The sequence below is a fragment of the Stenella coeruleoalba genome (genome assembly GCF_951394435.1).
Source record: "Stenella coeruleoalba genome assembly, chromosome: 9".
Lineage (NCBI taxonomy): Eukaryota > Metazoa > Chordata > Mammalia > Artiodactyla > Delphinidae > Stenella > Stenella coeruleoalba.
The window spans coordinates 47,132,224-47,153,134 of record NC_137155.1 but is presented as its reverse complement, the minus strand read 5'-3'; the positions used below and the strand labels follow the sequence as shown (position 1 = coordinate 47,153,134).

At 39.1% G+C, this 20,911-nt stretch overlaps 1 protein-coding gene across 8 annotated transcripts in view; it reads left to right on the top strand.

Annotated features, from left to right (window-relative positions):
* The window catches only part of PPP1R9A (protein phosphatase 1 regulatory subunit 9A), a 320,981-nt gene that overhangs the window by 225,797 nt on the left and 74,273 nt on the right, over positions 1-20,911 (top strand). For all 8 annotated transcript variants that reach the window (XM_079932586.1, XM_079932584.1, XM_079932583.1 and 5 more), the window contains one exon: positions 15,672-15,827. In XM_079932586.1, coding sequence (XP_079788712.1) covers positions 15,672-15,827 — 156 coding nt within the window. The remainder of the gene's footprint in view (positions 1-15,671; positions 15,828-20,911) is intronic.

Below are 20,911 nucleotides of genomic sequence, written 5' to 3'. Positions count from 1 at the left end.
CACGGCCCACCCAAAGTGGAATTCTAATTGAAGAACTCCATCGTAAAGCTAGAGCCCCATGGGCTACATTCCAGGCAGATTAACTACTCAAATGTGAAAAGCAAAACCAAAAAATTTAGAAGACTGTACAAGAATATCTTTAAGACTTCAGTGTAAGAAATGGTCATTACGTTAAGGAACACTTAAGAAAAGCAAAGCCATAAAGGAAACAATTGAGAAAATTGACATTAAGATTAAGAACTTTTATTCATCAAAAGAATGCCTTTGTGAAAGCAAAAAGACATACCAGAAGCTGGAAGAAAATATTTGAAAACTAAATAACTGAAAGAGAATTATCTAAAAAGTCCTCCAAGAGCCAGTGGGAAAGACTGCTTATGGGCTATTGGCTTGAATAGTCATATCGTAGCAGAAGAAATCTCAGTGGCCAACGAATACATGAAAAGATGCCCAAACATTAGGAATCAAAATGTAAACGTTAAAAACCAAAATGAAATACTATTTCCTACCTACTAAATTGATTTAAATCGGATATTTTAAGTTTTGGTGGGGATATGGAGTAAAAGGAGCTCTTATTCTCTGCAGTAGGAGTATAAATAGGCCCATTCACTTTGAAAAACAATTTGGCATTATCTAGTAAAGTTGACTCAACAATTATATTTCTTACTAAACACCTTAGTAAAATTCTTAAATTCATGAGGTGTAAGACATGTATAATATCATTCTTGTAATAGAAAAGAATTGGATACAACTGACATTTCTATGAAGAAGAGAATGGGTAAATATATTGTAGTATATTCATTCAGTGGAACGATACACAGAAGTTGTTTCTGCAGTGCACAACAGTTAGAGGAATTTCAGAAGCATACCATTAAAACGAGAAAGGCACAGAAGAATACATGATTACATTTATATGAAGTTTAAAATCGTAAAAATTAATGATATATTGTTTAGTCATTAAAAAAATATAGTAAAACTAAAGAACAACAAGAATAATAAAATTCAGCAGAATTATTCCGAAGGGCAGGCGACTAAAATAGAATCAGGGAGGCACACAGAGAGGATTATAATTGAAATGTAGTGGTACTGCTCCTTAAGTTGTTAGTTAATTGGTGGTGGTTACATCATTATTCATTATACTTTTTGTATATTTCATAAATACTCTTTGTGTCAACTCAATATTTAATGAAGAAAACTAAAATCTGGCATGTCCAATTGCTTATGTTGAATAGTTATGTGGATATAAAGTGAATATGACATGATTTCTGCTCTCCAAGGACCTATAAAATGACTTGAGACTCTGTGTCTTAAAGTGGGACTCTCATAGTATTTCTTTAAGATTGCAGATTTCTCCACTCAGCCTCACACCTGCTGGAACAGAATATGCATTGTAAATAGCCTAGGGTAATGGGAGTTTGTGGGAAGGGTTAGATGCAATCAGAGCTGGAGTTGTCCAGTTTAAAGATGCCAGGAAAACTGATGTAAAGACTTTTGAGTCCTGGTATTGCAGACACTTCTCAAGAAGAAATTGCTTCCACAAACCACCAGATAGCCATAATGAGGAAAGGAGTAAAATTATTCTCCCTCATAGGAAATTATAAGTTTGAGATTATATTTATTATTAATGTGTAGATAATCCGTAGAAATACCATCAATAATATTTTTGTTGGTTTTACTTTTTTGTTTACTATAAATTCTGTAGCTGTAACTTCTGGTTCTATGTGATAATCAGCATTTTTGCAATCATATGAGTCAATTTTTATATGAATACACCATATTTTCCAAGATTCAGTTCGTTGTAAGATTAAAGAATTATTAAGATAATAATAACATGTGCCACTTGGTCAGTGTAGTTGTTCTCTTCTGCAGATTAAAGATTTAGGGAAATACAAATCTCTTAGTCTCTTCCCACAGTCCTGCTGGCATCAGAATAAGTGCTTCATTGTTTCCTTGGCAAGTAAAATGAAACTCAAGGAAGGCTGCCAATTTGAAATTACAATGTGACATTTGAATACAGAGGTCTACTTTGGTCTATTGACTGTTTAGTTCTGGATCTCAGTGGGAAAAATAGGGATCACTGGTTCCCTCCTCATATAGAATATATTTATCAGAGATTTAAAGACAACGGCATTCATGTCTTAGTAAGTAGCTATCATTTATTAAGAGGAATTGAATTAGGAATATTGAGTCATAGAAAAATATAGTTTATACTCCCAAGAAGCTTGCTGTTTTGCTGTGGAAACAATAAATATATATGGTAAAGAATTTAAATCATTTTCAAGGCAATCTGTCAAAAGGCCAGATAACCATAGTATAAAAGAATCATCACAACAAAGGACATACAAAAGTAAAAGCATGAATTTGAGATTTGTGGTTTCAATTTTTATTTGCAAGAAGTTGTTTTTTGTTATTGTTTATTTGTTTTCTGTAACTAAGAAGCTGGGCCAATATTAGGTGTGCTCAAGAAATAAAAAGACCAGTTTACCTGCAGAGCTGAGTATATAGAAAGGAATAATGGTTGGAAAGTCTTTGAAAAGGTAAACTGAATAATATTGTAGGGACTTTGAAAATCAGCTGACTTTCTAGACATTTTTTCCATTAAATAATAATTGGGGTAAAGGGAAATAAGGTTTCTGTGCTTCATTTGAGCAGGTAAAATGTCAACACCAGAAGACTCTGATAAGTAAAAAAAAAATCAGGAAACAATTCTCTCCAAGGCTCTAACATTTCGGAGGCATTGACTGCCCTTTGTTCTAGACTATCTGTTCAAATGTTTATATAGATAACAGTCTTGGAAGATACAGGTAGACTTTCCTTCTCGAGCAAGGACAGTAATACTTACTGCCTGTTATGAAAGATGCAGGTTACCAGGCATGTCTGGGTGTCTCTACTGACATGCCTGCATGTTCAGGAATCCTCTGGCTCTCTTATCACTCTTTGGAAATTGTGGCTTGAGATACCAACACAAAAATCGTGATACAAAAATCAACTAGTATGAAGACCCATTCTGGGTTAGAAGAAGGTCTTGACCTTGTTCAGACAGCAGTTACAGGGATACATACTGACACTGAGCATGAAAGGAAGGAATTTGTCATTGTCATAGTCAAAAGCCTGGTAAATCCTTAAAACTTTGGCTGGTTCACTGGGGAGATTATGGGACAAGGAACATAATGCTAGTTAAGGAGAAATAGCAACAGTTGAGCTGCCTTTTGACTCAACCCCTCCTGCAGTTTATCATGCCAACTTTAGATTCACTCAGACAGTAAAATGTCGTGAAGCTTTTTGCAGTGGGTCTTGACTGCCATAAGGGAAGATTAGCCCTGTCGGGGAGATTTCTTTCAAATTGACAAACTCCTGTGGTAAACCATGGATGAATATTTGGGTCCTAACTGGTCTATAATGCTGATAAAAGTAACTCACCAGAGAATGAGACACTATTTTGTTCAAAACAATCTGGATAAATTCTTGCAGTCAGCATTACCACTTGAAAAACGTCCCCATCCCTTATGTTCACACTACACTTAATGACTGGACTCCAGATTGAGATGGACGCCATAACAGAGTCCCTGTTGTAGGAGTCAAGGACAAGGCTTCTGAGTCAAAAACTCCCTGAAGCTAAATGGGTCTATCAGTAATGATGACTCACCCTGCATAGTGCTTTAGGTGGAGCACAGACATTGGAAGTTTGGTTAAAACATATTAACCACTGCACTGCTCAAAACTGAAAATGCACTATTACTTATTACATGAAATTGAATGATTAAATCAACTGAATAACTGGAAATGAATTATTACGGCACCTTATTACAGGCACAGAGCTTCGCCCTGCCTCCGTGCCCCTTGATGTCCCCTCTTACTACCCTAACCTCAGCTGCTTTTAGGAGAAAGATGATGAGGGGTCAGGCTAAGATAGATCTCTTTGTCCTCCAGAGAGATCAAATGCTATATGAACCCCTTGAATATACTGGGAAACTGGGAGGGGAGGCACTCAAACTTTATGGTTCTGTGGATGCTGGCTCACCAGTCAGCATCTCACCTGATCCCATAGTGAGAAAGAATATCCAGATTCAACTGATGTGGTTTGGGCAGAGTCCAAAGCAAGAAGGAAAGCTGGAGAGGCCTTTAAAGGGTGGATGGGACCCTTTTGGCAGATGCAGCGTAAAGCTGTTATTCTTCCACTGCTAACTCTGCAATGGAATTGATTTCTTATATGCCTGCAGTTTTTTGTGCCATTAGTGACAGTGGTGATTCTCCCACTCAAGGATTGCCACATATAGAGAAGTGATAGGATATGTAGATGACTCTCCCTGTTTTATTCCAGGTGGTCCAGTAGAAACAATATAGAATCACAGGAAGAGAAGGGTATATCGCAGTTTATTTTAAACACTTAATGGCTGCCAGAATACTCAGGCCGTTTCTCAACACAACACTGCATGCCTGATGCAGCAACCAAAGAAAGAGGAGATGGGGTAGCTCTTAACCTCCTGCTAAGCTCTTATGGAAACTGAACCTGAATGCTCGACCCATGGAGGCATTGTCACTCTCTGGCCTAATATTCTCAGTTTGATGTGGGTCAGCTTGACCTCACTGATGAATAAGGTTGGAAGGGCCCAACAGACTTTGCTTGTCAAATGGAAATGGCAGATTCAAGAAAGCTGCTAGCCTGGCCCAGCAGCATCTTAGATGTACATGAACGAGTAGCAGCTTTTTATTTGGGGGGAACTATCTGCAACTATCCTCCTGAAACAAGGCCTCTAGCTCAATGAGGCCTTTGGTTCATAGAGGTTTCCTTAAATCCCTGGGTTTGTTTCACCAGTGGTTCAGCCAAGCTGTCCAACTCCACCTGTTTGGCTTTCCAACCTCAGCACTAGCTATGCAGACCCCAAAATGAACATGGTCACTTTGCTCACTGGGCAGAATTCAAGGTCATACTTATAACTCTGGCCAGTACTCCCCTTGAGGAACCTTGTGATATTTTTACTGATTTTTGAGCTTCTGTCAACAGCCTGTTGGTCTGTCACTTGGAAAATTACAGATTAAAGTTTAGGATGGCAAACTATAGAAACAAATTGTGGCAATTGGTCACACTCTTGAGACTTTTCATGAAGCTTAGGGGTAGTCATAAGAGGCCTTCATGTATTAAAAGAAATACTGTAATTATCAGATCATGTAGCTCTCAGATGACATTAGAGATCCCTCGGAAGTGAGGCTGTTCTTAGTTAATCGGGGTTGCTTTCCTGGGGGATAGCTGACTTTTTATTTATATGCAATTATTCTTAGGTTTGGAGTCATTTAATTAGATAAGGTGGTTCAAAATTTGTTCCAAACTTTAGGTGATGTTATCAATGACACCACCTCTATCCTGGAAGGCATTCAGGTTGACCTCAACTCACTGGCCAGTGGTGGGTGATAGAATCGCCCTGAACCCTAGATTTCCTCCTGTGGTCCAATGCCTAGTCTGTGCAATCACCGATACCTCCTGCTGTACCTGGATTAATACCTTAGGCCAAGTGGAAAACTCAGTGAAGAAGCTTAAGGAGAAAGCTACCTGGATTTCTAAGGTAACCCCTGATCATTTATGGGATTTGTTTAGCCAGTAGAGTCTGGAAGCCTGGCGAGTATGGTTGATCTCAGTACTGCAAGTTGGGCTCATTCTGCTGTTTGGAGTTCTTTTAATAGTAGTTTTAATTATATGCTGTGAGACAGACTGAACAGTTTTGGTCCTAGCCAGTCTTGGTCACAGTTATCAGTGTAGTCAAGGGAATGTCATACTCATGGAAAAATTCACCAGTTGTCAAGATAGTGTAGAAATGAGGGTGGATATTGTTGGGAGACAATTCCCCCATGGCTCTCTCACTTCTCTGCATGTCTTATGAGCAGAGGCATGTTGGCCTTTGTTTCAGATTATTTTTTCAATGATATTTGTATAATGAACAACCTTGGAAAATAGAGATAGTATCTCCAGGGTAGGTGACAGACTTGCTTACCGCCTATTATAAAAAATTTGAGTTTCCTAAGCTCAGAATTCTTAACAAAAGAGTTTTGTGGTCACAGCTGCTGCTTCATTTTTAGACCATGACAGTATCCTGGATTTGAACTTTGTTTGGAAGCCATTTCTTAATTTTAGAATCAAGACTTTCAGAACCATCAAGTCTTGGTTCCTTTCTGTTCAACAGTCCTCTCAATTGATCTCTGTTTGTCATATTTTAGTGGAAGCAGCAGGAAGAAATCAGGCAGCGCCTTCAGCACTTTGTTTGGAAATCTACTTCCCTGGCTCACTCGGTTCAGTAGGGATATTTCCTACATTTTCCTTACAGAAGGTGATAATGTGGCAAAGCTTTCTGCCACTACACAGCAAGGATCCCCCTTCCAGATCTCCACTTACAGTCTTTTCAAGGCAATTTAGGCTGCTTTAACATACTCTTCAAAATTCTTCCTGCCAGGGCTTCCCTGGTGGCGCAGTGGTTGAGAGTCCGCCTGCCGATGCAGGGGACACGGGTTCGTGCCCCGGTCTGGGAGGATCCCACATGCCACGGAGCGGCTGGGCCTGCGCGTCCGGAGCCTGTGTTCCGCAACGGGAGAGGCCACAGCAGTGAGAGGCCCACGTACCACACACACACAAAAAAAATTCTTCCTGCCAGCCTTCATTCACTGCCTGTTTCCAGACTTCCCTGTTTTTCTATATTTGTTATGGCAGTACCCCCTTTCTATTGCTCTATAACAAATTACCACCAAAACTCAGCAACTTAAAATAAGAAGTATTCACACATTACAGTATCTGTGGGTCAGTTTACCTGGATACCTCTGACTCAAGATCTCTTGCAAGGCCAAAAATAAGGTTTCAGCCAGAGCTGCAGTCATATACACGCTCAACTGGAGGAAGATCTGCTTCCAAGCTCACTCACAGATGTTGGCAGAATGCAGGAGATCTACTTCCAAGCTCCCTCATGTGCCTTTTGGCAAGCCTCAGGTCCTTGCTGGCTGTTGACCAGAAACATCAGTTCCTTGTGATGTGCGCCTCTCCATGGGGCCACATACAACATGGTGGCTTGTTTTTGAAGAGCAAGAAGGCAAAAGAGACGCCACTCACAGTTTTTTGTAAACTAATCTTAGAAGTGACACCCCATCACTTTTGTTGTATTGTGCTTGTTAGAAGTGAGTCTGTAGGGACTTCCCTGGTGGCGCAGTGGTTAAGAATCTGCCTGCCAATGCAGGGGACACGGGTTCAAACCCTGGTCTGGGAAGATCCCACATGCCACAGAGCAACCAAGCCTGTGCACCACAACTACTGAGCCTGTGCTCTACAGCCCATGAGCCACAACTATTGAGCCCATGTGCCACAACTACTGAAGCCCATGCACCTAGAGCCCATGCTCTGCAACAAGAGAAGCCACCACAATGAGAAGACCACGCACCGCAACGAAGAGTAGTCCCAGCTCGCCGCAGCTAGAGAAAGCCCACGTGCAGCAACAAAGATCCAATGCAGCCAAAACTAAAAAATAAATTAATTAAAAAAAAAAAGAAGTGAGTCTGTAGATCCAGTCCACATTCAAGGGAAAGGATTATACAAGAGCATGATTGCCCAGGAAGAAGGGATCATTAGGGGTCATTTTAGAGCTTTCCTACCAGAGTGGTAAAGAGAGTCCCTGCTTTTGAGGAGTATACTTTTGAAAAGGAAGGGAGAAAAAAACTAAAGAAAAAAACTTTAAAACTCCGTAACATCTAATTCTGATTTTTGAATGGTCTACCACAATTGCTGTAACAATTTTAAGAAGGGAAAAGTGCGTTTGAATTGTTACAGAAGATTTTATAGGCAAATCTTAATCTTAAATCTTATATCAGAATTTTAGGAAGAATAATTTGCCAGCAGTATTATCAGTGACCTGAGGCACTGAGCACCTGAAGGCAGGGAACACAAGAGGCCTTATGAGTAATCAAGATAGAGATTTTAGATGTTTCTTGATTTGGCGACTAGACAGTAAGAATGGAGTGCAATGTCAGAAAACATTCTGAGAACAAAGACTGACAAGAAAATTTTGAATGACTTGATAAATGAATATATATCTTGGGCTATCATGTTGGATGTTTTACATATTTTATTTCTTTGAATCCTCTCAATACCTATGAGATTGGTATCTTTTGAACCATTTTATAGAAGAGGAGATCACGGAAGATACAAGCTAAATGACTTGCCCACTATCATACAGCTGTGACGTTGTTTTTTCTCTTTTGGGGCCCTGGTCTCTCCAGCCCCCAAGTCATGCTCTTTTTTTGTTGTACTGTTCTGTGGCATTGTCCTGGAGAAACGAGGGACAGTGAAAATAATCGTAGTCATAAAGTCATCTTGTCATTTGGCATATTCTAGGCACTATGATCAATACTTTGAATATATCACTACTAGAAATTCTCCCAACCACCTTATGAAGAAGGTGCTGTTATTCCCAGTGATGTGAAAAGAGACTAAGTAGCCCAACACTACAAAATCAGGACACACAGAAGTCAACTGACAGAAAATGGAAAGAGAGATGCCTTTGCAGAGAAGGGGATGCTTTTGCTGAAAGCCATCTGGGTGGTTGGCACACACTTAGGAATTTTAAACCTTAAAGTGTTAGTTTGAGGTCTTCCTCCTCCAGAGAAAAAGCAACTCTCTTCTATTCTCCCACAGAACTGAGTCTGAAAATATATATAACCAAATTCAATTCCAGTAAACAAATTCCAACAAAAACTGCGTAATTAAGGCTATTTTTATGATTAGCACCATTTAGTTTCCCTGAATTTACCAGAACAAACATTGCTGCAGCAAAAATTACTGCTAATGGTTGAACCTAACAACAAGAGAAAATCCCCAAAAGGGTCATTTAGGCCCCAGCTGCAGCTGTGCTTCACTGTATTTCTTACTTGAAAGCTGAGAATTAACAGGAAAATCAGGCTCTGCTGTGCTGTGCAGATGTGACTAAAACTGTATCAATTCACTCAGCAAACATTTGTTCGGTGCCTACTGTATGCCAAGCAGTGTGCTAGCCACACTGGGATCACAGGGATAGATTATGCCTGGCATTCTCAGGGAACCTACAGTTGAAAGAAGTTGTTGGGAGGAGGCAGGTATAAAAACAGCCAAGCTTCCTGAGTGACAGAAGGCATGCCACGGAAACGTAAAGGAGTGAGTTAGAAGAGTCTTATGCCAGCAGCTTCACGGGATGTGCTAAGTAGATGGATATTCATCTTGGACCACTGGGGCAGGAGTGGAGTCGATCAGTGAGGAGAACAGAGGCCTGGAAGTTTGCTTGGCCTTGGGTAGAAGCTGGTACCTACTCCAAAACTGGGAATACAAGAAGAGGAGCAGGTTTAGGGAAAGGAGAAGTTTTACTTCAGAAATGACCAGTTTGCTTTTTTTATTTTTTTATTTTATTTTATTTTTTTTTGCGGTACGTGGGCCTCTCACCGCCGCGGCCTCTCCCGCTGCAGAACACAGTCTCCGGACGCGCAGGCCCAGCGGCCATGGCTCACGGGCCCAGCCGCTACGCGGCACGCGGGATCCTCCTGGACTGGGGCACGAACCCGTGTCCCCTGCATCGGCAGGCGGACCCCCAACCACTGCGCCACCAGGGAAGCCCGACCAGTTTGCTTTCAAAAGATTCATGTGGCAAAGTCTTCTAGGATATTATATTTATGAGACCAAAAGTTAGCAGATGTCTGGTTACAAGATTTGATGAAGGCTTTAGCCTGTTGCTGTTGTAGTATAAGTACTGCAGCAGCAGCAGCAGCAGTGCTCACTTATTTTGAGCATTGCCATGTTCCTGACCTTGTGTTGAACACTCTACAGGTACCATCTAACTTAATGTCATGACAACCTTGTTATACTAAGGAACTATTTTTATCCTCGTTTTATAGATGAGGAAATTGAAACTTAGATCTGAAAACTAACTTTACCAATATCAAGAGCCGGGATTTGAACCCAGGCCTACGTGACTTCAAAACCAAGATGCTTTAATTGGTCACCACTTAACTCACCACTATAACAGATACTGTCTGTTCCTTCTGTAAAACCTACACTGAGATCTACAGCCCTCCTGAGTATTCAAGGCTCTAATATGTCTACATGCTTCTGGTCCCACCAGAACCACCAGAAGAGGCAGAACCTGTCAGTTGTACTTAACATTGTAATTATGTATTTTAATAAAATATTAAATCCCCCAATAGCATATGAGTATAAAGGAAATTGTGTCTATGAAAGCAGATACAATGCTTTGCAAAGATTCAGTGAAGACTGATAGCTCAAGAAAATTAGATGTGAGAAGGAAACGTAAAAGAGAAAAACCATAAAAATCTAGAGGACCTTAGCACTCATTTTGCCCTGCAAGAATCTTTTTCATCCTTTTTTTTTTCTGCACACGGGCCTCTCACTGTTGTGGCCTCTCCCGTTGCGGAGCACAGGCTCCGGACGCACAGGCTCAGTGGCCATGGCTCACAGGCCCAGCCGCTCCGCGGCATGTGGGATCTTCCCGGACTGGGGCACGAACTCATGTCCCCTGCATCGGCAGGCGGACTCTCAACCACTGCGCCACCAGGGAAGCCCTTTTTCATCCATTTTAAGACACTGCATTAATTCTATAGATTATATGCTCTGGTTCTGGTTTATATAAGAAAAAGTGCATGAAACATCAGTCAGCATACCTGTGAGCCAAACCTTTTGAAGGGGACTTCTATGCGCTTGCCCAGGGTGAGCATATTATGAGAGAAAAGAAGAGGACAGGAACTTTGGAGCTCATTGCAGGCAGGTGCAAGTCTTCAAAGTGAACTGAATGATAATGTTCAAAGATGTGGAGGGTGAATTTCAACACCACAGGATTATGCACCAGGGTTTTTGGTTGGAGAAAAATGAAAGGAATGTATTTCCATCTTTTTTTTTTTTTTACAAAGCTTTAGTTCTGTAGACTGTAAGCAGGATAGCATAGAAGAAAGAGCATGGGCTTTGGAATATGTTAGATGTGTAGGCTTCAGCAACATAACTAATTGACCTTGGGTAAAGTCTCTGAACCTCAGTTTCCTCAAGCTAACACGGTACAGTAATACCTATATTAGTTTTTTAAGGAAGGTACAGTGGTGGGCACATAGTAAGTTACAAAATAATCACTATTCTTTTTTTGACCCTTTATGGGAAGCCATTAAAGAGTATAAGATATTAATCAAGAAGGTAGACAAGAAGATGAAAAGGCAAGAACTATTCTTGCCTCATTTAAAGTGGATTTGCAGGTTGGGACGAAGAACTTTCAAGAGTCTCTGTTTACTTGAAAGATGCTGAATCTTTTCAGAATAAAGAGATAAAGAGAAGGACCTGGATACCACTGGAAATACTTTGTTGTAGCAACTTTTGGGGGGTACAACATTGTCTGTCTTCCTCTGTAAATGTCAGATTAAGTCCAATTTAATTTTGAGGTTTATGAAATTCTGCTAACATATCATTCCATGTAATTTATTTTATTTGCAGATTACCATAAAAATAATGTCCATTTTCCACAAAGATAAAAGAATCAGAAGAACACATATGCTAAGTCTACCAAATGTAACTTTTTAACTTCCAGGTGTCTATGAGGTTCTGTAGTAAAGGCACCCTTTATTCTAAAGCCTATTTAGGATGGGAGTGGTAAATGATCTGCGAGAGAGAATGGCAATATAACGTTTTTAAACGCCCTATCCAGAGTCTCTAGTAAGTAATAAGTAGAATCAAGACAGTAAAATATACATTTTGTCCTCAGGATGCTTATGAGACTAATTAGAAACAGAAAACGTTAGTAAATGGAAAGATGAAATGAGAGATAAAAAACTTTAGCAGATTGCAGGTGATTTGGGTGTTGAGGAGAGAGACCGGTAGAGTAAAAAAAAATAAAAGAATCAAAAGAATTATTAATAACTTACATTTATGGAGATAATTTTGATGACTCAAATGGGTAACAAAGCCAGAATTATACTTAGAGGTAAGAATTGTATATATTGTACAACCCTTATCCTGTTATTCACTAAAAGGAGCATTAAAAAAATAAATATGATAGAATGCTGCCTTCTCATCAAATGACTTTACAGTGCATTTTCTGGATATTATTGAAAACTTCCTTAGCAGGTTATAGATATTACCAAGTAAATGAATTGGTGTTCTTGGATTTATTCTTTTAAAAATGTTTGTTAAGATCCTGTTATAGGTTAGGCCCCCTCCTAGGCACAGGCTTATGTTCATTCCCTTAGATATGGTGAAGAAGTATCTATTTTCAAGCTGGCAAAGGGAAATCAAATTGTTCATTTCAACTCTTATGTTTAAAATGTGCTGCATTGTCATCAGACTTTAAATTTAACTTAAGATTTTATTGAGTCATTCATGATAGTCATCAAATTGATTTGATGTAGAAGTGAATTTTATGTACCTGGCTTAGGCCTTCATAATAAACACCCGGCTTTGCTGCTAGTTGTAACTATAGGGTCAAAAACAAGCACAGAGTTTTATATCCCTAAATCAAAACTTTCATCCGGTTATCTTGAGATTGTGCACTTTGCCAGCCTTGCTACCTTTCTATTAATAACATCACTGGGATTCATAAAGTACCTATTAGTTCTAAAAGTATGTATAAATAGGAGATGAATTAATTTACAGAATATCACACAAAAAAAATACCAAGTCTGGAATTAAGAGTCCTTTTAAGGTTTATAGGAACTAATCATACCATGAATGGAAGCTATCTGGAACCAACCAGCCCCACTGTTCAGCTACCTTGCCCTGCCAGTGCCAAAGACACTTAAAATGGTATTTCCAGTTTAGACATTTTCAGACTGGTTTCTTTCTTTCTCTTTTATTATTTTATTTATTTTTTTAACATCTTTATTGGAGTATAATTGCTTTACAATGGTGTGTTAGTTTCTGCTGTATAACAAAGTGAGTCAGCTATACATATACATATATCCTCATATCTCTTCCCTCTTGCGTCTCCCTCCCTCCCACCCTCCCTATCCCACCCCTCTAGGTGGTCACAAAGCACCGAGCTGATCTCCCTGTGCTATGCGGCTGCTTCCCACTAGCTATCGATTTTACATTTGGTAGTATGTATAAGTCCATGCCACTCTCTCACTTCATCCCAGCTTACCCTTCCCCCTCCCTATGTCCTCAAGTCCATTCTCTAGTAGGTCTGCATCTTTATTCCCGTCCTGCCCCTCCTACTGAACACTGGCAGAAGACTTCAGACCTTTCTTTCTTTCTTTTCTTAAAATTTTATTTATTTTTGGCTGCATTGGGTCTAGTTGCAGCACGTGGGCTCAGTAGTTGCAGCACATGGGCCCTAGAGCGTGAGGGCTTCAGTAGTTGTGGCACATGGGCTCAGTAGTTGTGGCTCAGAGGCTCTAGAGCACAGGCTCAGTAGTTGTGGCACACGGGCTTAGTTGCTCCGCGGCATGTGGGATCTTCCCGGACCAGAGATCCAACCCGTGTCCCCTGCATTGGCAGGCAGATTCTTAACCACCAGGGAATTCCCTTCAGATTGGTTTCTAAAGACCCCTAGGGTTCCAGGTGCTGATGAGCTATATAGTATAAAGATGGAGGCCAGAACTTTCCTGTGGCGTAGTGGTTGAGAATCTGCCTGCCAATGCAGGGGACACAGGTTCGAGCCCTGGTACGGGAAGATTCCACGTGATGCGGAGTAACTAAGCCCGTGCGCCACAACTACTGAGTCTGCGCTCTAGAGCCTCTGAGCCACAACTACTGAAGTGCCATGTGCCACAACTACTGAAGCCCACACGCCTAGAGCCCGTGCTCCACAAGAGAAGCCTCCGCAATGAGAAGCCTGCGCACCACAACGAAGAGTAGTCCCCACTCACCACAACTAGAGAAAGCCTGCACACAGCAACAAGGACGCAACACAGCCAAAAATTAAAAAAATTAAAAGAAAAAAAGATGGAGGCCATCCACCTCTTTCCCTTTCAGTCAAAGCATCGCTGATTATATTAGGGCTGTGCGGGGGAAGGGGGTTTCTAACTAACATGTAACCAGTTTGGAAAATCACTGCGCTGTATGAAATATCCTGACCTTACTTCTATACACAAATGCCACCAAAGTCAAAGTCTTCATGCTAATAGTCTCTGTGTGTGGAAAAAGAGTCTGAGGATGCTGAGGCATCCTTTGTTTGTTCATCGTGGTCAATGCCCGCCAGATTCCTTAATAGATACTGTATCTACTTCTGGACACCACAATTTAAGAGAAAATACCGAGAGCTTGGAGAGAAGTCAGAGTACAGGCGCAAAGACAATTACAGAGAATGAGACCTACGAGGAAACTAGAATTATTTTACTCTGAAAGAGAGAAGTCAGAACGGCAATTCATTAATGGTCTTGCAGAAATTAGGAATTATTACGTTGAGGTTAAGGATTGGATTTCCTTCATGTGCAAACATAGTCAAGTAAATACCGTTTCAGGTTTAGCAAGAAGAATATAGTGTAGAGCCAAAAGAAAAAATAACAGTAAGATGCTAAGCCTCTTCGATCAAAGGAATAGATCACTCAGTATGCTATGAAATTTTTTTTAAAAGGCAGTATGAATCCCTAGCTGTTTTATGTATGAAATGTAATACTACCTGAAGGAACAGGGGTGAATTAAATGAACTTTGTTTTTCAACACTGTGACTCAGTGATTTATCTTTAAATTATATCAGACGGTATAGATTTCAAACAATTATTTTGAATTAGAGTCTCATAGCCTGATGCTGCCAGGAGAGGAGCTACTTTCTAATAATGTTAAGGAACTTAGTCGTGAGGAGGAATATTTATTCCAAGGGTCATGAACTCATATACCTACAGGTGCCCATGGGTATCACGAAGGAGTGATGCTAACAGCTTAGAATAATGAATTATGGAAGTTATGGTGTATTACAAAGTGTACCTGTGTAAAGGGACAACGACTGCTGACTCTGGCCAGTGGTTATCATGTCGTTATGTGCTTATATTGCCAGATCTTTGGCTTTCTCAAGAAAAACTGGAAATCTAGAATAGGTGAAAGTTTTTAACATTGCCAAAATGCTGAGATTTATTAAAGTAGTACTGTATACGCAAAGCGATACACCTGTGTGGGCTGTAAGTTAGAAACCTTTGGTTAATTCTTCAGGTCACTAGTTAACCACCACGTTAGTTAGACAAGCAAATGAAACAGAGTTGATTAAACTCTAAAACTTAGGAGAATCAATCTACTAAACCTTTGTAAGGCTTAATTAAGGTCCTTTCCAACTCGATGAATCTTTTGGTCTCCCCTTCCTTCTTCCCTGCTGTCAATATTGGGTGACTTATTCATTACAGGTGTTGGGAATTTAAAGGAATTACTTATTTCCCTTAGCAACATAATTTTATTTAGTAAAAACATCAAACACTTTGATTTAAAATAAAGGTTTTGTTGCTTTACTAAAGATACTGCTGATGCTCTTAGATTTTTAGAAATGCACTTATAAATGGCATAGACATGTCACTTTGGATTTTTGAACTAACATTTGTTTGTAACATTGACTGAATGAGGCATGCTTGACTCAAAAGCCTACTTACACTTTTACCATTTGGTGACATATTTTATTTCTCTTTTATAAAATATTTTAAAATAACCCACCTCCACATGGGTAAGGACAGCTGGATTTCTGAAATCCCCTTCCTTTCAGACAGGAGAATATGCCACAGATGAAGAGGAGGATGAGGTAGGACCTGTTCTTCCTGGCAGTGACATCGCCATTGAAGTCTTCGAGCTGCCTGAGAATGAGGACATGTTTTCCCCATCAGACCTGGACACAAGCAAGCTCAGTCACAAGTTCAAAGAGGTAAGTTGCTGATCTGCAAAGTATTTTTCTATAGCTGTCCATTTCATTATTAAGTATATATATTTGTTTGAAAAGTGTATTAAGAATAATCAGTTTTTTAAAGAAAGCCTTTCAGTAACAGATTGTCCTGAATCTCATTGAATTTCAAGGCAAAAGTTAAGTAGATCTCATTCCACAGTCATTAATTTAAATGCTTGTTATTTGTCATAGTGACAGGTTTTAACTTGTCTGTTCCATAGTTTCAAGCTATAGCTTAAATTTGCAGTTTTCGTGTCAGGGTTATATTTGTAAAGCTTTATGAAAGTTTTGGAACCTGGCTTTCCTCGAAGGCAGTGATTTCTAAAAAGGCTTTTGTTTTTCTTTTCCTAAAATAGACAAGGTTCCAACAGGGATCTGATGATATTCCCAAGTGGTTTAACTGAAGAAAGTTTAATGAATGAACTTTGAGTAGAGTTAACAGAACTACCAAGGGATGGTGCAGTGTAGAGGGACTGGCCACAGGGGAAGTTGTTACCATCTTTTGGCTTAATGGGTAAAGAGGGAAAGAGATTACCTTTTTTTGAAGGAGGCCCATTCAACATCTGCAGCTTTGTAAGATGCAACCACTGCTAAAAACTACATCCTGGGGGTAAGGGTGATAATATACCAAGACCCTTCTGTCCTCTTGTTGATGCCTCCCATCAGCTTAACCCAGGCAACGGAGCCTGGGAGATTCAGTCTTGAAATCTGAAGAGATTAGCCTCCTGAGGCAGGAGCTGTCAGAAAAGGGCCAGGAATGGATCCTGAGGGGGCGAATGCAGATAACCACAAAAACTCTTCTTCCAGATGAACTTCTCAGACCCCCAACTTGTAAAACAGAAACAGTGATGAATGGGTCCACAAGCATTTTATTCTTCATTGCTTTGTGGAACATCCTCCGTTGTTGGAAACAAGTGTGTCATTATTTACAGCCTGCCCACAATAACCCTGAAGCACTGTGACTTGAAAACCATTGTTTTGTGGTTGCAAGTCTCTTAGGGACTTGACCACTTGGAAAATATATTCTCCTATTCATGAAAAACAAGGATTATAATTGCAGATTTATAATTTATAAATTTATTTATAATTTCTAATTTTGATGTATTATAAACAGGTCAATTTTATATGTTCTCATGTTTTACCTAATACACCTAGTACATTGACTTACCTTTTTAATTCCCTATGACAAATTTATAGTTGTGAGACCAGTGTCAAAGTGAATGTACTTTTCAAATGTAAGTGTTTATTAAATAAAACAACTTATGTTCATTATAGAGTTTTAGAAAATACAGATTTGTATAAATGCCAAAAAATCATTCCTAATCCCAGTATTGTAGTATTTGGGATTGTAGGATGTATACTGTGTTAAATTCCTGCTCTTGATACTTAAAAGTGTATTATTAGGATTTTCCCATGTCATCAAATATTTTTCCATAAATGATGCTTATTTACTGTTTCATCTTATGGATCTTATATAATTTACTTAATTCTTTGTTTTGGAACATATCCTTTGTTTCCACGTCTTTTTAAATTATTAAAAGTAATGTTGCAATAAATATTGCAATAAATTATCCTTAGGATAATTTCTTACAGTGGAATTATTAGATCAAAGAATATGAATATTTTGGGGACTTGTACTTAATGCCAAGTTGCTACCAGAATGGCTTTTCTATTTATGTCACCCAGTGGTTTTGAGCCCATTTCTCTTCCACATATTGTTATTAGTCAGGTTGAACCATTTCCATTTATATAGTTCACAGAGTCCTTGAGACAAAATACATGGGTTTTTCAGATGATTTATGACTATTCCTAGTTCTAAATCAGATACAAACGTCTCAGTGACAATGAAGTACACTATTATATAATGATTAGAATTCTCTTATAGTAGAAGTAGCAATGCCTACCTTAGGACCATTTCTTATAAAGTCTTTCTAGATTAACTGATATCTTCAAACCAAAGAAAAATGCAGAAAAAGAAAGTTGTTCTGCAGGAAGTGACTGAGTGGGAGGAAGTGGTATAATCTGTTTCTCTTTGGCTCTGAATTGGCCCAATAATACATATTATCTGAAGAGTAGATGAACTATTTGTTCTTTAAGAAATCTTCCTTGAGAAAAGACAGTCTCTTCAATAAGTGTTGCTGGGAAAACTGGACAGCTACATGTAAAAGAATGAAATTAGAACACTCCCTAACACCATACACAAAAATAAACTCGAAATGGTTTGAAGACCTAAATGTAAGACCAGACACTATAAAACTCTTAGATGAAAACGTAGGAAGAACACTCTTTGACATAAATCACAGCAAGATCCTTTTTGACCCACCTCCTAGAGTAGTGGAAATAAAAACAAAAATAAACAAATGGGACCTAATGAAACTTAAAAGCTTTTGCACAGCAAAGGAAACTATAAACAAGACGAAAAGACAACCCTCAGAATGGGAGAAAATATTTGCAAGTGAATCAATGGGCAAAGGATTAACCTCCAAAATATATAAAAAGCTTATACAGCTCAATAACAAGAAAACAAACAACCCAATCAAAAAATGGGCAGAAGACCTAAATAGACATTTCTCCAAGGAAGACATACAGATGGCCATGAAAAGCTGCTCAATATCACTAATTATTAGAGAAATGCAAATCAAAACTACAATAAGGTATCAGCTCATGCCAATTAGAATGGACATCATCAGAAAGTCTACAAACAACAAATGCTGGAGAGGGTGCAGAGAAAAGGGAACCCTCTTGCACTGTTGGTGGGAATGTATATTGATACAGCCACTATGGAGAACAGTATGGAGTTTCCTTAAAAAACTAAAAATAGAATTACCATATGACCCAGCAATCCCACTACTGGGCATATACCCAGAGAAAACCATAATTTAAAAAGACACATGCACCCCAGTGTTCATCACAGCACTATTTACAATAGCCAGGTCATGGAAGCAACCTAAATGCCCATCGACAGACGAATGGGTAAAGAAGATGTGGTACATATGTACAATGGAATATTACTCAGCCATAAAAAGGAATGGAATTGCGTCGTTTGTAGAGACATGGATGGACCTAGAGACTGTCATACAGAGTGAAGTAAGTCAGAAAAAGAAAAATATCGTATATTAATGCATATATGTGGAATCTAGAAAAATGGTACAGATGAATAGGTTTTCAAGGCAGAAATAGAGATGCAGATGTAGAGAACAAATGTATGGACACCAAGGGGGAAAAGGCGGGGGTGGTGGTGGGATGAACTGGGAGATTGGGATTGACATGTATACACTAATATGTATAAAAAGGTAACTAATAAGAACCTGCTGTATTAAAAAATAAAAATAAAAAGACCCTAGGACCTTCTAGGAAATGTAAGAGGACTCGGTCATATTCAGTAGATGCCCCTGCCTTGCTTATATTCCTGATTTTACTGATTGTAGCTTGTATTGTTTTCCTCATCTCATTCTTGCTACACTTTGGGAAATCCTCACATATTTTGCACTAATTAATATAACACTCTCAATTTAGTCTGTCTCTTTGTTATTGTCCACTCACCTTCCCATCTTCTGACATACATCTAATGAAAGGAATAGAGGAATAAAGAGCTGTGATCATTCACAAATGTCCTTGATAGTTGCCCATGGAATTCCAAGGGTCTTCTAAAGTATTATATTTTTGTTTGTTTTGTGTTTGTGGTTGCAGTTGTGGTTGATGCTGCTGTGATTTTGGTGAGCCTCTGATAAATCTGTTCAAATAAATTCTTGTTCCAATCAAAAAAAAAGAGAAAAGAATAATACCATGTGGTTTCACTTATATGTGGAATCTAAAAAAAAAAAAAATCTTCTTTGAATGTTGTAACTCTCAATCCAACTTTGAGGCAGTGAGGACAAGGTTGTGTACCCTGGCAAAAGCCTATTATATAGCTCTTCCATGTTGCCAGGTAAGCATGACCCCTACTCTTTGTTAGATAATTGAGCTGGAAATAGGGTACACATTTTTTTAATGGAAGCTAAAGAGCCTAAAAAGCCGAAATAGTATATGGAAGGTTATAGCCTCCATTTTCTGAATTGAGCCAAGGACTCAGTGCTCCATAAATATTGTTTGAAGTTGACTCCATAGTGCAGACAGCTGCGTGATCTGGACCAGGGGCTGGCAAACTATGGCCCATTGGCCAAATTGGGCCTGCTGCCTTTTTTTGTAAATAAAGCTTTATTCAGACACAGCCATGGATGTGCATTTATTTATTGTTTGTGGTTGCTTTTATTCTACAACAGTAAAGCTGAGTAGTTGTACAGAGACCATATGGCCTCCAAATCCTAAATTCTTTGGACTTCTACAGAAAATGGCTGCTGGCGTTGGTGTAGGCTGCTCCATGATCTGGACCCATTCTATATAGCATGGCTGATTTAGTTTTAGCCTGAGTAACCAAATCTGTAGTTTTAATTTTGGCTTTTAAGAATTGGAGGTTTGTCACCACCTCTAGAACAGACAAATACCACATCATTTCACTTCTAATCCTTTTATTCTCTTTTGTTTTATATTTAACATATGAATATATTTATTTCTTCAGGAGATTGCTACTCAGTATCAACTGTGTGGCCCCCTGTCACAGGATTTGTATCTTGTACACTGCCACTACCACAGTTTGAAATTTCTTTATGTGATTAACATACGCGCCCAAATACTGTACAGTGTTAGATATTTTTCACAAGATTATACACAAAACCTGGGGTGGAGGTGGAGAGTCATTTTGTGTTGGAGTCTGTAGAAAGTCTCATATTACATAGAGTTCTCTTAATTACATTATTTCAAGCAAAAGTATATGTTACACTGTTTGGGCAAAGCAAATTAGACTAACATTCTCTCAGTCATTCCTACTTTTAGCCCATTATGTATCTTGCTGGACTAGATCTAAGCTCCTCTGTTTTTGCTGAATATTGTACCCACAGTCTTTGCACGGTTCTTGGCATGGAGTTAGTGGTTAAATATTTGGTGAATGAATGGTATCAAGCATATACTAGAATTTGTTGTATAAACAAGACAGCTCCCTAATTGAATTTTCCCAAATAGCTGACAAG